The following is a 16,984-nucleotide window of genomic DNA, read 5'->3' as shown; positions in this document are numbered from 1 at the left end:
GCGGACGCTGCGTCCCTGCCCGCGCACAGCGGCCCCGGGGCGGCGGGACCCCGCGGGTCTCCCGGGACCTCCCGCCCGCACCAGCAGCTTTGCCCCTCAACTTTTTGCTGCCGAACCGCGGTTCCAGTTAAGTCTCCTCCCGGCCGGGTCACCCCGGGGGGCGGGAGGGGAATTCGGGTTCAAGGCGGCAGCCGGGAATGGTGAGGGGTGCGGGATGCCCCGGGAGTTCCGCGGCTCCCGCTGTGCGCGGAGATGCGCGCAGATGTGTGCGCGGGGATGGGCGGGGATGCGTGTGCGTGTGCAGGGGTGCGCAGGGGTGTGCGCGGGTGCGGACAGCGGGGACGCGCGGAGCACCGCGGGGGTCGCCTCCTGCCCTGCCCGCAACCCTTCCCTCCCGCCTGGGTGCGACCCAGGGGGGACCCGCAGCCCCCCGTCCGCGACCCCCACCCTCCTCCAGGCGCATCTCACCCACCAACTTTGACCCGCGGGAGAACCCGCGCAAAGCTCCCGCTGCGCCCCCTGCGCGGACCCTGCGCCCCCCGCGCAGCCCCGTTACCTGCTGGTGGCTCCCGGGCCGGGCGGGCACCGCTCCGTCCTCCGCGGGCGCGGCCCCTCCGCCCCCGCGCACAGCCCGCGCCGGGCGGGAGGATGCAGGAGGTGCCGGGTCTCTCCCCCGAGGGGTTTGGCTTTGCGGGAAGCGGCTGGATCGTGGCGAGGCTGCGGGGCGAGAGCGGCCCCGGGACGGAAGGAAAGGCAGCAGGACCGAGAGGAGGATGAGCTGGCGGCGGGGAGAGCGGGGCGGCCGGACCGGGACCCCCGGGCTGCTCCCCGCCGCAGCCCTCCGCTGGCACTCGTAGTCAGAGCAGCTTTGATTTCCTCCAGACTTAGGCTTTTTTTTTTTTCCTTTTTTTTCCTCCTGTATTTTTTTTTTTTTTTTTAGGAAGGGGGGGTGCAAATTCTGCCCCATCCCAGCGTCTTTTTCCTCTCTGATTCTTCTTAGGCTTTTCCCTCCCCCATCTGCCCGTTTCCCACTTCCCTTCCTCTCCGCCAACCACCAGCCCCCTCCTTCTCTCTTTAAAAAAAAAAAAAAAAAAGAAAAAAAGGCAAGGCAAAAAAAAAAAAAAAAAAAAACACCCAAAAAAACTGTATAGTCAGGGCTTCCCAAATGCGCGCCCCCGACCTGGAGCCAAGCGCGCCCCCTTCATTTGTTCCCCTTCTTGAAGCTCATTTTCATGACGTGGAAAAGCCTGATCCAGGGCAACAACAGCACCACACACACACACACACACACACCCGCCCCGCACACACCGCACACACACACCCGCACACGGGGAGGGAGCGCAGCCCGCGCTCCGCCGCGCCCCAGCCTCCCGCTCCGCGCTGCCGCTGCCCGGAGAAGGCGGCGGCGGCGGCGCTGGAGCCTGCAGCAGCCCCTCTCCTCCCTCCTCCATTGAGTGTGCCAAACAGCAGCTCTGCATCCTAAAGAAGATCATTGAGGGGCTCATTGCATTCCCAGCACGTTTCAGGCTTGCTTCTTTTTTTTTTTTTTTTTTCCTGCCTTTTTTTTTTTTTTCCTTTTGCCTCAGCTTCAGCAGGAGTAGAGAGAGAGGGAGAGAGAGCCACAGAGAGGGAGAGGCAGAGAGAAACCAGCAATCTTTAAACTCGAGCTTTTTTTTTCCCCCCCTTTCCCTCTTTTGCTTTTTTTCTATTGTAACGATGTGCTAAAATCTCTCCTGCAAACCGGTAAGTACAACCTTTCTGGATCCTTTTGTTTCCGCCTAGGGTCAAAGACACCCCCCTCTTCCAAAAAGAAGATATAATAATCCTCTTTATTTATTTTTTTATTTTTATTACAGCCCTTGCAGAAGAGAAAGAACTTAATATTTTGCAAAGGAGACAGAGAGACTGATACTGCAATATAGCTCTCATCTCTCTCCCTTCTCCCCAATTAGATGCTGGTTTTAATTGCAGAGGGTATTTCTCTTTTCGTGCTTTCAACCATCTCCTCTTTCCCACAGGGGAGGGTTTCATTTGCAAGTTGATCCTAAGGATTTCTGTTCCTCTGGCATTTCTCTCCCCTAAATGCATCTTTCTGCTCTTAAGTTTGTGGATGGGGGGCAAATTTTTCTAGTTCTTGCACGAGGAAGGCAAAAAGGACCTTTTCCATTGAGAGATTAAGACTAAAAGCAACGATCGCTCCGAATGATTCTAATGGGCATTTCAGGGATTCAAGGAAGGCTGCATCACCACCGTTATTATTACCATCCTTAGCGTTCCTCTGTGCCCATACATTTAAAATATCTGGTGAAAGGAAGGGTGAAACCATATGTTGAAGGAGCTGCATCTCATTAGTGCAGCATTATTTTCATCTGATTGGAGAAGAATGGTGTCTTCATTCGGGAACGTATATAGTAGGATAGCAAATTTACCGGCTGGTAAGTGTCAAGGTATTTTTTTTTTTCTTCCACTTTCAGCTTTTTAACCGGGTCTCCTGCTTGGTCCTGGGGGCACAAAATGCCCTAATCCAAGGCAGGCTGAGCGTTTCAATCCTAGGTGCCTCTTTAGCTGTCACTTCCCTTTAGATCTGCTGATCGCATGGGCATGTGCTTTAGAAAGATTAATCATCTCTAAACGCTTTAATCAGCTAAAATGACTAATATGTGGTGTGTATTTATCTGATAATATACCAGTTGCATTAATTCACCGGCGCATTTGCGAGGGGAAGCTTCCCTTTCGAATCAGGGCTGTTAACCATTTACTCCGGTAAAGATACTGTGGGGATTTCTGAGGGGATCCGTTCTGCCAGGGACATCAGCAAACCCTGCACACTCCTCTGAACTTATGTGTGGAATATATTGAGCCGGGAGGGAGAGGGGTTCGAGGGTTGAGGCTCAATAACTTTGGGAGTTTGCATGGAGGAAGGATGGAGTGCGACACCGGAGAAATCTGCCCACTGGTGTTTTCCCCCCCCGTAGCCAATGCGGGCTGTGATGGCTACAAAGCACCCGAGTGTGAGATCTGTGGAGTTCCAAACGCTGGTCCTACGGTGGAAATCATGTAGAGATGCAACACGTCCATCCTGTGTGTGCTCGTGTTGCTGTGTGGGGCTGCATGTGCCGTCCTCTTTATAGGTGGCATTTACCACGGGGAGGGGGAGAAGGGAGGCTGCTATCGCGTGATGGAACCGTCTACCATCTCTTAAGTATAAATCAGGGCAAGGCTCGCCCATCCCACACCCCTGGAGTTGGTTGTGAACGTGTGCCCAACAATTGCTGAACTTTCCAAGAGCCTAACACGAGTCTGGCAGGTAGGGGCTTAAATAAAAGGAGCGGGGCAGAAGTACTGAAATCTGCATTTTTCTTCCCGTTGCAGTTTTGTAAACACCAACAAATGATGAAACCTTCCACGGCAGAGACACTTCATAAAGGAAGGATGTTGTGGATAATTCTTCTAAGCACAATTGCTCTAGCATGGACTACACCTATCCCCTTGATAGAGGACTCGGAGGAACTGGATGAGCCCTGCTTTGATCCATGTTACTGTGAAGTGAAGGAGAGCCTTTTCCATATACATTGTGACAACAAAGGATTTATAAATATTAGTCAGATAACAGAGTCGTGGTCGAGACCTTTTAAACTTTATCTGCAGAGGAATTCCATGAGGAAATTGTACACCAACAGTTTTCTTCACTTGAACAATGCTGTGTCTATTAACCTTGGGAACAATGCACTGCAGGACATTCAGACGGGGGCTTTTAATGGGCTCCGAGTTCTGAAGAGGTTGTATTTGCACGAAAACAAATTGGACATTTTCAGGAACGACACTTTCCTGGGTTTGGAAAGTCTGGAATATCTGCAGGCAGATTACAATGTCATTAAACGGATTGAAAGCGGGGCATTTCGAAACCTAAGTAAATTGAGGGTCCTTATCCTAAATGACAATCTCATCCCCATGCTTCCCACCAATTTATTTAAGTCTGTGTCCTTAACCCACTTGGACTTGCGCGGGAACCGGCTAAAAGTCCTTTCATACCGCGGGATGTTGGACCACATTGGCAGGAGCCTGATGGAGATCCAGCTGGAGGAGAACCCGTGGAACTGTACGTGTGAGATCGTGCAGCTGAAGAGCTGGTTGGAGCGCATCCCCTACACTGCTCTGGTGGGGGACATCACCTGCGAGACCCCCTTCCACTTCCACGGGAAGGACCTGAGGGAGATCAAGAGAAGCAAGCTGTGTCCCATGCTGTCCGACTCCGAGGTGGAAGCCAGCCTGGGCATCCCTCAGCTGTCGTCCAGCAAGGAGAACGCGTGGCCTACGAAGCCTTCCTCCATGCTGTCCTCCTTCCATTTCACCGCCTCCTCTGTTGAGTACAAAACGTCCAACAAGCAGCCCAAGCCCACCAAGCAGCCCAGGGCGCCCCGGCCTCCCCCGACCCCCCGCGGCCTGTACCCCGGGCCCAACCAACCCCCCGTGGCTGCTTACCAGACCCGGCCCCCCATCCCCATCATCTGCCCCACCGGCTGCTCTTGTAGTTTGCACATCAACGACCTGGGCCTGACGGTCAACTGCAAGGAGCGAGGGTTCCACAACATCTCCGAGCTCCTGCCCAGGCCCTTGAACGCCAAGAAGTTGTACCTGAGCGGGAATTTGATCCAGAAAATCTACCGCTCCGATTTCTGGAATTTTTCCTCCTTGGATCTCTTACACCTGGGGAACAACCGGATCTCCTACGTGCAGGACGGGGCGTTCATCAACCTGCCCAACCTCAAGAGCCTGTACCTGAACGGGAACGACATCGAGCGGCTCACCCCGGGCATGTTCCGGGGCCTGCAGAGTTTGCATTACCTGTACTTCGAGTACAACCTGATCAGGGAAATCCAGCCGGCGGCCTTCAGCCTCATGCCCAACCTGAAGCTCCTCTTCCTCAACGACAACCTGCTCCGCACGCTGCCCACCGACGCCTTCGCCGGCACCTCCCTGGCGCGCCTCAACCTGCGCAACAACCACTTCCTGGCGCTGCCGGTGGCCGGGGTGCTGGAGCACCTGCACGCCATCGTGCAGATCGACCTGAAGCTCAACCCCTGGGACTGCACCTGCGAGCTGGTGCCGCTCAAGCAGTGGCTGGAGGCGCTCAGCTCGGTCAGCGTGGTGGGCGAGGTGCTGTGCGCCAGCCCCGAGCCGCTGGCCCGCCGTGACCTGCGCTCCCTGGAGCTGGCCGCGCTGTGCCCCGCCGCCCTGCGCCCCGCCGCCGCCGCCGCCTCGCCCCCCGCCGCCCCTCCGCCGCCCGCGGCCACCGGCGCGGCCGCCTACGAGCTGCCCCCGGCCGCGGCCGCCGCCGCCGTGCCGCTGTCCGTGCTCATCCTCAGCCTGCTCGTCCTCTTCTTCTCCGCCGTGCTGGTGGCCGCCGGGCTCTTCGCCTTCGTGCTGCGGCGCCGCCGGAGGAAGCTGCCGTTCCGCGGCCCGCGGGCGGAGGCGGCGGACCTGGGCGCGGTGCCGCTGCGCTGCCCGAGGCTCTTTCCCGAGGGTGGCGGCGGCGGCGGCGGCGGCGGCGGGGGGGGCACCGGCGAGCGGTCCCCGGAGAAGGCGCCCCCGGCGGGCCACGTCTACGACTACATCCCGCACCCGGTGACCCAGATGTGCAACAACCCCATCTACAAGCCGCGGGAGGAGGAGGAGGCGGCGGCCGGCGGCGGCGGCGGTGGAGGTGGAGGTGGAGGGGAGGCGGCCGAGCTGCTGCGGGGCGGCGGCGAGCGCGGCTTCGCCCACCCCGCCGCCCCCGCCGCCGCGCCGGAGCCCGGCAGCTGCTACCGCACCTTGCTGGAGAAGGAGCAGGAGTGGAGCCTGGCCGTGTCCAGCTCGCAGCTCAACACCATCGTGGCCGTGCACCCCCAGCACCCCGCGGGCGGAGGGCTGGCGGCGGGCGCGCTCGGGGCGGCGGCGGCGGCGGCGGGGGGAGCCCCGCGGGACCGCGACCGCCCGCCGCCCTGCGCCGTGGGCTTCGTGGACTGCCTGTACGGCACCGTGCCCAAGCTGAAGGAACTGCACGTCCACCCCCCCGGCATGCAATACCCGGACCTGCAGCAGGACGCCAGGCTGAAGGAGACGCTCCTCTTCGCGGCCGGCAAGGGCTTCCCGGACCACCAAACCCCCACAAGCGAATACCTCGAGTTAAGGGCCAAACTCCAAACCAAGCCGGATTACCTCGAAGTCCTGGAGAAGACCACGTACCGGTTCTGACCGCCGCCCCGCCGCCCGCCCGGCCCCGCCGCCCGCGGGCAGAGGATACAGCTGTGCGCTCTGCCCCGCCAGATGTGCGCGCTGCGGGGCAGGGCCCTTCTCAGATCAGTAATCGACGAAGTGCCTTCGCAGACTTTTGCCAGCAGATGTTAATCAATCATTATTTTTTATACTGAAACTGAGACTTTGACTGTGCCATGTCATAAAGGTATATTATTATTATTATTATATTATTATTATGGGGGATCTTTGTATTGATCCTGATTAAGTAAATTCTATGTGTGTGTCTCTCTCTCTTTTTTCTTTTCCTTTATCCTTTTTCTTTTATTTTCTTTATTCTTGTCGTTTGTTTTGTTTGTTGGCTTTTTTTTTTTTTTTTTACTTTTTTTTTCTCCGTTGCGAGTAAACTTCCTTGATATTTTCCCTTGGAGGGGAGGGGGAGGGAAGATGGCATTTTGTGGCTTGCTTTCTTCTTGCCCATCATGGCACAGATTCTGTACATTTATTTAAAAGAAAAAAAAATGCAAAGAAGCAAACGAGCGCAGTTTGCTGCATGCCTGGAAACTGCAAGAGGGAAGGGAGGGGAGGGTCTTGCTCGAATGTCTCACTCTTGTCTCTCTCCCTCCCTCGCACGCACACTCACCCTCACCCTCCCCGCACCCCCCCGCCAGCCCGGCCCCCCGGCGCAGGGCGGCAGCGGGGCCCGGGGGCCGCGGGGGGAATCCCGTGGGCTGGGGGAAACCCCCCCTCCCCGGAGCCGAGCAGCCCAAAGGATGTCACCACGTGGCGCACACACCTAGGGGATGCTCAGTGACACTTCATCATGACGCCATGGTTTTTTGGAGGACATCCGCACTTTCCTAATAAAAGCAACATGCAAATATACAGAAAAAGGGAAAAAAAAAAAAAGAAGCTACTGGGCACCTCTCACTAACAGCTTTGTAGGAAGCACTTTTAATGTTTTCTCTCATGCACACATACACGCACACAAACACACACACAAAGGTACAACAATGTGCATATATTTATTCTGTAATTTCAAGTGAATATAAATTGTAAAGGTAATGTTTAATCATTGTACAGTGATGCGTCTGGTATAGCTTTCCTAATAAAACGTTTTGAAAAACAATGCATATATATATATATATATATATATACAACCCCAAATATATATATATATATAGGAATACAAAGCTTGAACCTGAAACTTCAGCTTCCCCCACGGAGATTTCCTTCCCTCCCATAACCTTGAACGCTATTTTATTAATAACAGTTCGATGCACTGTGATGTTAACAGAGAAAAAAAACCCCTGTACAGCGTCTCTTGCCAAGATACCACCCGAGACTGTCACAAATCCGATTTGCGATCTGTATCCCTGCTGTGCTCTGCTGATAGTTAAAAATACCGGGAAAATTGGGAGCGCATCCCGCCGGAGCGCTGGCTCCCGGCCTGCTGGAGGCACCGAGGCTTCTCTGGGGTGCCCCCGGCGCTCGCAGCCGCAGTCCGTGCGGGGCGAGCAGTCAAAATGCGCAGGAGAGGGGGTGAATTAAACCGCATTTCCAGTTTGGAACGGGGTGATGCGATCTGGAAAGGCACCTCTCCCCGCTCCCGCCGCAAGCGGAGCGAGACCAAAGACGATCGGATTTCCCTGCCCCCGGGGGGCAGGTCCCGGTTGGTATCTTGTCCCCGTTGGTGTGTTGTCCGCGTTGTCCCCACCGTGTCCCCGCCGGTGTCGTGTCCCCGCCGGCCCCGGGACGGGCGCGGTGCGCGGCCCCGCGCGGCCGCCAGGTGGCACCGGCGCTCCAGCGCTGCGGCGGGAGCGCGCACGGACCCGCTCCTGGAGCCGCCTCTGGAGCCGCTCCTGCATCCCGACCCCGCTCCCGGTCCCGACCCGCTCCCCACCCCTCTCCTGCCCCCCGCCCGCCCCGCTGAATGTACCCCCGGGCGCCTTATACCGGGGCGGGGCACGGCCTGCGCCGCCCCGAAGTTCTTCAAATAGCGACTTTTATACAGAAATCCCCGATCTATCCATAAATATAATTTGTCTGAGCAGCGGTCAGGGTGATGTATCCAGGTGTGTGGAGGTTATTCGCCCGCTGAGCTCCAAAGGTGCTGCCCGGAGCGCTCCTGCCGCTGTCCTGAGGGGACCGGGATTTGTCACCTCCCCGCCCCAAGGTCACTCTCCCGACCATCCGCCCTCCTCCCTCTGGGGAACAGCTCGGTTCCACCCCGCACAATGTGTTTTAACAGAGATAAACCCATTAATACTTGTTCCCCCCCCCCTTTCCCCCCGTGTTGCTATTTACAGCTCCAACCAGGATGCTCCTTGTAGGCTTTTTGCATTCATCTGTCTCGGAGAGTCATGGTAGTAGCTGTGGGTGTCTGGAGACACAGGGACAGCTCCCAACGTCTGTAAACCCAGCATCACCTCCACTACATTAGTAAAAATGTCACCCATTTGAATTTCTTCTGTTGAGTTGATACCGTGTTTTCTCACTGCTGCCTTCAGCTCTAATCCCTTGGGGTTGGTTCATTCGTTTGCTTTGTTGTTTGTTTTGTTGTTTGTTTTTTTATTTTTAATGGATAGTAGAAGAGCATGCACGTGCTAAAGGTGTGAAACATGCAAGTGCAAAGGCCAGATCCTCCTCATCATAATTGTAAGAATTACATCCATGAGCCTACATGCAAAGTAATGTGGAGCTGTATAAATCAGGTTAAAGTACAACCCCCAGTGAGAGTGGTGCTGTAAACATTTGGCAATGTCACCAAACCCCCAAGTGTTCATACTTGTATCCAAATAGAGTAAAGCCGGTTGCAAATAATGTTTATATTTTAATTAAACTGCAGAAAGGCAAGAGAATTTCAACATAACTATAGGCAGTAATCTCACCCGTGGACGGTGAGCAGATCTATTTATTCAGTGGAAAATAAATTTGTTCTATGAGAATGGAATTTTGTATTAAAAGAGATAATTTTTGGCTTATGTTGAGTTATTTTTCTTTCCTTGCGTAGGAAACTTCCTTTTCCTTGTGTACTGAGATGATTTGGGGATGAATTGCTCTGGAAGTGTTGACAATATTTAAGGGACAATTCAATCTGGAAGTGTTGACAATGTTTAAAGGGATAATTCGCTTTGGAATTGTTGACAATATTTAAGTGTGATGTCTAAAGGGTGTTTTGATGACTCTTATTTTGCTGTTTCATTGTGTTGAGCTGAGGCTGAGTGGGTGGCAGCAGTGCTTTCCACTGCAGGAAACTAAAATGGATCCATCATCTCTGATCTGTGATAGGTGACTCTTTACCTGGGTTACACCTAATTATTAGGGAGTATTAATGCTAATTATATCATTATCAGCAGTATTCTTGGTAGCATTCATGATACTGGGAAGGAATCAAATAAAGTCAAAGTGATCTGCAGTTACATTAGAGCTGTTTCATGGGATACTATTTTAAATAAATATTTTTTTAGCTTATTTCATTGTTGTACAAGTACCTGGTGTTGGCTTGAGCAGTTCAGCCTGTGGGGGTGCTGGTAGCAAAGTTTTCAGCATGTTTGGTCTATTCACTCATTGACTATATTGAAATTCTTCCTACAGGTGGAAAAGAACAGCAAGGCCAGGTAAGTCCCAGTCAATAACAGCTGCACACAGGGAAGTGGAAAGGATGGTGCTCAATTATTGGTGCTCTTTTTTAGTTTCTGGATATTGTCATTGATGTCACTGTCACACTGTGCCCTGGGTTAAAAAATTTACTTGGAAATTGCTTCATGGATCTCTTGAGTGTATCAACAGTGAGAGAAAGATGTTCATTGTTACAGTATGAATAATAATTTGAATTTTGGGAAGCAATCCAATGCCTGTTGCAGGAAGATAGGACCTGAACTGCTCTGGTTAGATGAGTATTGAGAGTGAGAAGCTCATTTGTTATGACATTCAGTGAATATGAGTTAAGCTGTGGTAGCTCAAGGTTTTGTCAGAGGCCTTTCCAGACAAAACCACTTTTGAGCATGGCTGATTCGGTTTTAAGCTAGAAATGTGTGTTTTCGTTCAACTTATGTTCTCTCTGTGAACTTTTCCAGCAGCAGGAGAAAAAAGGTCTCTACAAAATGTCAGTCTGCAGTGCTGCACCTTTCTGGAGAACTCAGGTGTGCCAGCAGCACTCCATGAGCTCTGTGCTGCTTCCACTTGGTTCGAGTACCTCCTTCAGAGGAAGGAGACCTGATGATTTGGGTTTAGGTTGAACAGAAATGTTCACATGAAAAAAAACTGTGTAGAATTTGGCTGTAAGTGGGGGAGTTCATTGCTCAGCTACATCACTCAACCACAGGGTACGACTTTTGGCAGAGCTCCAGCCACTTAGGTGGGAACTTGTTCCAGGCTTGCACTTCTTCCAAAGGCACTTGCTTTTACAATGTGGATTTATGTACACTTGGAAATCAGGCTGCTGTGCGTAGCATATTCTTATTTTCTGAGTTTTCCAAGGCCCGATTCTAAATCTGGCTTCCTCATAGCTGGGTTTCACAGTGAATTTATGTAGGGATGGATTTATGAATGGGTTATACAGTACAACACAGTTGTACTCTGTGGAAGAAATGGAAATCCACACAATATGGAGTTTCACGGTAGCTTTTTGTACAAAAATTGCTATTTTTTGATGCTGATGTGAGTGGAAATACATCTCCTTTTTCCAATTCTTGAAATATTGCTGTTTTGATTGGGCAGGTGTAGCTATGCCCCAGTTTGAAACCTGTTTGAGCTAGTGGAAGAATTGGAATGTGCTTGGAACAAACCCTTGAGTGGGTATGGACTGGAGGCCCAATTCTGCTCCCTTGGAGCAAGTGTTGAAACACCACATTATGCTCAGATTTAGTCAAAAGACTTGAATGAGGAGCAAAATCTGATCTCAGAAAATTACAACATATATTAAGTGGATTCAAGTATGTTGAGACAAGTGCTCCCTGTGACTATTTCAGAATAAAATGAGTCATGGTACAGAGAAAATGGGTTTGTATCCATTTAGTAATATTTCTGATTGACCTCACTCACAAATTAATGCTTTTGATTCTAAAATAAGAATATTTGCATCAAGACAAATTAGTTTAGGCCTAATGTCATTGGCAACCAACTAGCCAAGAAGATTATTAATGTAACAATTGCAAATTGTTTGGAAATACTTTATTAGTATTATCTTTCTCTTTTAAAGCAAGAATATTAACTATACCAACCCAGGCCATTCTATGATTGTATAATTAACAGGCACTGACAACTGTGTTTCAGGGAATTATTCTTAAAATGTCTTTTCCTTGATCCTTATAGTTTCCCAGTTGTAAAATTATGTAATTCTCTTTTTTGTTGAGGTTGTTTGGGGCAGTTTGGGGTGTTTCTGAGGAAAGCATTTGCTTTGCTACACACGGGGTTCACCCAGGAGGTGAAACTTGTGGGTTATCTTTGATCACTGGGACTGTATCTGGAAACACTCCCCTGTGGTGGCATTTTCTGTTAAATTGGTCATTATTGTGTTTTTCAGAATAATGTCAGACAGATCATTTTGGGGGAAAAATGACAGGAAAAGGCTCAAAGGAGCAGAGCCACTGGCATTGCTGTAGGAATGCTCTGTCCCACGTTCACACTGGGCAGTCTCTGCAGGGTGGATGTTGCATCAACCATTATATTTTTGAATGCTAAGGATGCTCATCTGAAGTGTGGGGTTATTTTTAGGCATCATGAAGATGTACATGATATACTGAGCTGTTGGGTGCCTTAAAAAGAATAGGTACAAATAGAGGGCATAGCACAACATAAAATATGAATAACTCACTCATGTCATACACTGAATCTTTAATGTCCGTTTGCTTTTTCTAACGTCTTTATTTCTCCACCAGAATTTTCTAAATCTCTCAGAGATATCCTGTATATTCTATGAATCCTGAAGAAATATTTTAGGCTAGCCAAGGGTTGAATCTCTCAGTACCTGGGAATTCAAACAAGTGCCACTAGCTGGGGAGGAATATCCTGCCCATGGCACGTGGCACAGCAATTTGGCACCTTGTTGTAGCGTGATGCCAGGGAGGGAGGTTCTCTGCAGCAATCAGATTTTCCAGGAGGGATTGAATGATTCCAAACAGGAGCTCCTGAACTGTGATAAATCACTATTGGAATGGAAGAGACCTGAGATGTGCTGCTGCTTCTGATGGCACTGCCATCCCTGCTGCTGATGGTGGCACCTGGCACCATTGCCAAGGGGGGAATCCTGCCACAGTAACCCTAAAAAAACCAACCAAACGGCCAAAAAAAAGCAGAGGAAATGTTTGGGAGCCTTTATCCTGCAGGGACCATCTCATCTGAAGTTAATGACTTTCTGCAGATGTTACAGTGGCATTAATATACTGTTATGGGATTTTTATGGAGCTTTTTCTTGCTTTCCTCAGCTTTACTTTGCTTTTCCAGAGACAGTACCTGGTTTACATGTTAAAGAACTGCAGGAATGTGTTGGTTGATACTTTTTCAGACCAAAATTGTTTAAAACTGAGTCTGTCACAAAAGACTGTCCTAAACTGAGATGAGTTTTCTAGAAAGCTACAAAAACCTTTGGTTTTGTACTTGGTCTCTAAGTTATTTCATATATATATAAAATGTCTGTTATTGTTTAACCCTTTAACCAAAGTCTGTCACTGAGCTTTGGAGGCTTTGGTTTTGCAAATCAAAGTTAATTAATGGTTTGTTTGCTTTTGGGTTTTTTTTTTGTTCTGTGATTGTTTGGTTTGATTTTATTCTGAGTATGACTGGAGAGAGGGAAATATTGCAAAGTGTGAAAATTCTCACCAAACTATACTTTCTAATAGGATTTTTAAATTTAATTCTTTTTATTTTCTTCAGAGAATGAAGGAGTTATGCTCAAAAGAGTGCAGGAATTGCCACTCAGTAGAGCTGATATGCATTCACTCTACCGTGTCCTGAGAGTGCCCAGGACAGTCTGACTCAAAGGGAGGTGTAAGAAATTCCCACTAGTGAGATTCCAGGTTTGGATTTGTCCAGCTGATCTGCTCCACCCTGAGAAATCCCGTCCCTGGGGTGCTGCACCACTGGAGGGACTGGCCCAGTGAGCACAGGGAGCACTTAAAAAAATCATGTTGTAGCATTTTGGTGAAAAATGAGCTTTTAAAAAGCTGGGAGTTTAAAATTTTGTCTCTGTTTTCTTTAGAAAACTCATCCAGAGTTTCTCTGGTGCCATTAAACTGCCCTGCAAGGGCACATCTGATCAGTTGTCCTCAAAGCACTGCTGAAATAGATGTGTAGCTAATGCATTCTTCTTAATTGGAGAGCAATTTCTTGTGGCATCACTTCTGTTATGTTTTCTTGCAGTGACCCAAAACCCCTGGCTGCTTTGGAAAGTGGATAGTATTGACAAGCAAAGAAATATGGCAAGTAAAGGTATTTTTTAGATCCAGTTTACGTCAGTGTTTCCTTCAAAGAAAGGGCAAATCACAGCTATGGGCTCCTTGTTCTGCAGCCCTGAGGAGGAGTAAAGGCACTGATTAAGGCAAAGAGTCCTCATTTAATCCATGGTTAATTCTCCCCTTCACTTTTAAACCAATAAAGTAAGAATTGTGGATGTATCTAATTTATATATATATAAATATATATATTGTTCCTGTCAGCACTGAGGGGCTGTGACACTACAGCCAGGAATGCTGATGGAAGGAATGACAGTGGCATTGCTGGGAGGTGGGTTAAGCTGTGACAGGTGGGAACTGTGCCAAGGCTGACAGTGCCAAGGGCACCTGAAAGCCAAGTGCCTCTTGCTGGGGTGGAGACAGTCAATAACAGCAGGAAAATCTTGTTGAAAACTCCTTAGAGCAGGTAAACAAATATCTCATAAACCCCTATTTTTCCTGCCTTTGGCCCAATTTCTCAACCAGCCTCCAGGTCTTTGGCATTCTCAGCTTTGACCCCTCTGCATGCTCAGACATCCCTTTGGCCCACGACAAGCTCTGCCCCCTCTGTTTGCACATCACCCACGTGCCCGGAGCGGGGGCCAACTGAAAATGTGGTTCTCTCTGTTGGGTTTTTCTGTAGAGTGGTGTATTGCACCTCAAGACTTCCCTCTGTACCGACTGGATTGCCCACCTGGCCCTCGGCTCTGTAGCAGCCCCCCGAGGTTGGCCCCGGTGGTGTGACGGGCCCCGTGCTCTGCCAGCCCCTCCGAGCCAACCAAAGCCTGTCACAGCCTTCAGAGCACAAATCCCTGGGCAGATGGATCCCTAACAGCTACACTTCAGGGAGAAAGTGGAGATGCTCCTAAAATTAGTTGCTGACAGCTCAAAGGAGGAGTAACTGCCTCCCATGTCGTTACTTCTTCTGGAACAGGGACGTGTGTTATGGAGATGCTGACACTGGGTTTGTACAATGTGTACACATGTGCTGTGTGTGTGTCTAAGTGTGTACCCATGAATGCACTGTTACAGTGTAGGATCAGATTGCTGGAAAGGTCTGGGGGGTTCAGGAGCATGGCTTGCTTTGGACTGTTATTAAAATATGGGCATTTTGGTAACGAAGCTAAAAATAGCCACTTTACGACCTACATTCCCAATGTAGGTCAGTGGAAGCACTTCTCAGACATATTAGCATTTTGGACACTTAATCTTAGCAGCATATTGCATCTCCTAGAATAGGTTAGTAGAGGCAAGGCAGGAGGAATTGCTGCATCTCGAGTCGTTCCGAAAGGTTGCCAAGTTTCTCAGGAACCAGAGCAGCAGAATAATGAGGATTATATTTAATTTGGGATGGAGAGGCAACCGTGGGGTGTTCAGCAGAGGCAGCTGGGATCATCTTGGCTCTGTGGGGGAGGGAGAATTTATAACTCTTGCTAGCTAAAAAGCAAGCTGTGTGTGCATTTGTGTGTATATATATATATTTATATATATGTATATACAAATCTGTGTATGTGTATATAGCACCGTGTGTATATATGTATGTATGTATATGCCTAAAATGTATTATATGTGTATCTATAGATATGTATACATTTATATGAATTTATATTTCTCTATATAAATAGTCATGCAACTATGGGAAGTCACAATTCAACGGTGTGTCCTTTTTCTTTAAAACACAACTTCCATTAATATCACATTGGCACAAGTGTCCTAAGTTTTCTTTTCTCTTTAGAAAGAAGTGGTACTTGTGGCTGAGCACAAGCCTGGAAGGTTTTGACTCTTCCAGAGGGCTCAGAGTAAATCATTATCTGCTCCACAGCGGTTCTACATTTGTGACATAAAGTGGTGGCCAAAATGACTCAGGGCTGGTTTTGTAGGCAAAAAAAGTGGGTTGTTGACTGTTTGGAAGTCTCTGTTATGCTCATGGATTTTTGATGGTGAAATGTCTGCACTGATAGTTATTCTGGTTGCTGTTAATGCCCAGCTAATGCTAATGGCTTGAACAGAGGAAAAAAAAGATGAATTTTCTGCTCTAAAGTAAGTTATCTGAAGTCTGATTACATTGACTCAGTGATGTATGGATTTCCATTTAGGGGCAGGATGTTGGGCTGTAAATCAAGAATCTCAGCTCAGTGAACATCTAGTTTGGGATGTCTTTTATGTTATAATTGATTTTAAATCATTTCAATTCATCATCAGAACAAGCTATACCTTAATTCATGATAAGCTCAAAGGATCTCTCAGCTGGAAACCCATTCATAGCAGGGTGAATTTTGCACTTGTCTTCGGTGGGGTTGAATCAGGTCAGAGAGTTTCATTCAGCGTTGGCATAAAAACAATCTTGTAGCTGTGCAACTATTAATTCAAATTGAAATTTTGTAATAAAAGCAGCCTAAAAATGACTTACTAGTTATGTGTTCTATGGCTATAGCACCTCTCTGTCGATGTGATGTGTTGGCATCGGGTTTGATTTTGTGTTGCTGGTCGTTACCCTGAGTTTTGCCCCCACTGGAGCTGGAAGCAGCTCAGCCCCTGGAATAACACACACCATAATTCTGCAGCTGAAGGGAAAAGCTGCAAAGTAATGATCTCTGTCAGCATTCCTTAAGCTGTCTGCCCAGAATGGTGGCCGATTGCTGAATTGCCACATGTGTTGTGCTGGGATAAATGTAGGTCATGGTAACGTGGATTTGTCAGGAGGATTTTGGCTCCCGAGCGGCAAAGCCCGTTCCCGGCTCCCTCTGCATCATACTGCTGCTGCTGCTGCACAGAAATGTCCCTGGGCCTCCACCAGTGACCAGGCCAGGGCTGTCATGGTCATTAGGGCAGTGTGGATCTGTCAGGCTGCCAATCTGCCATCTCCTGCAAACTGTAATGTGATTAGAAAAGGAAAGAGGGAGAATGGATTATTCCTTTCTGAGCCCTTTGCTTCCTTTAAGGCAGAAGACAAACAAACACGGAATATCACGGAAATCAAAACAAATACCCAGTGGCTCGAAACATATGACATTGAGGGAAATATTTCTTCTAAGCTTCTTGATTATGCTTTGCCTTATTATTTCATCTGGAGGAAATAAGCACCTTATGGGAAAGTGCTTCCCAATCTCTTTTGCATAAATGTTACAGTGAAACTCTCTGTGATATATAGCTGTCTGTTCAAGAAAATAGGTCATTTCCATACAAATGTCATATTTCTATGCAGAAAATATGCTGAATTCATATAGTATCTTCTAGCTAAAGCAATCCTTTTGCTGGTTTTGTGATTTCAGCATATTTGCCTGAGTGAAGGCAACCAGAAGAGGAGCAGAAAA

General features: G+C 49.1%; 1 protein-coding gene across 4 annotated transcripts; it reads left to right on the top strand.

Moving 5' to 3' along the window:
• The first annotated feature begins 1,124 nt into the window (after positions 1 to 1,124).
• On the top strand, positions 1,125 to 16,075 carry SLITRK3 (SLIT and NTRK like family member 3). 4 transcript variants are annotated; one of them, XM_051781832.1, is made up of 6 exons: positions 1,125 to 1,743; positions 1,857 to 2,435; positions 3,373 to 6,445; positions 9,835 to 9,857; positions 13,600 to 13,668; positions 14,314 to 16,075. In XM_051781832.1, the coding sequence occupies exon 3, from the start codon at positions 3,391 to 3,393 to the stop codon at positions 6,235 to 6,237; it is 2,847 nt and encodes a 948-aa protein (XP_051637792.1). In that variant the 5' UTR covers positions 1,125 to 1,743; positions 1,857 to 2,435; positions 3,373 to 3,390; the 3' UTR covers positions 6,238 to 6,445; positions 9,835 to 9,857; positions 13,600 to 13,668; positions 14,314 to 16,075. The 4 variants fall into 4 exon arrangements, with proteins under 4 accessions (XP_051637792.1, XP_051637794.1, XP_051637790.1 ...); XM_051781834.1 differs by lacking the exon at positions 9,835 to 9,857; XM_051781830.1 differs by having other exon boundaries at positions 9,835 to 13,668.
• The last annotated feature ends 909 nt before the right edge of the window (positions 16,076 to 16,984 follow it).

Source organism: Manacus candei, unplaced genomic scaffold, assembly GCF_025592945.1.
Source record: "Manacus candei isolate 608988 ecotype Guabito, Panama unplaced genomic scaffold, ASM2559294v1 h1tg000015l, whole genome shotgun sequence".
NCBI classification, from domain to species: domain Eukaryota; kingdom Metazoa; phylum Chordata; class Aves; order Passeriformes; family Pipridae; genus Manacus; species Manacus candei.
The sequence above is the reverse complement of the archived record's forward strand: the minus strand, read 5'-3'. Positions and strand labels throughout refer to the sequence as shown.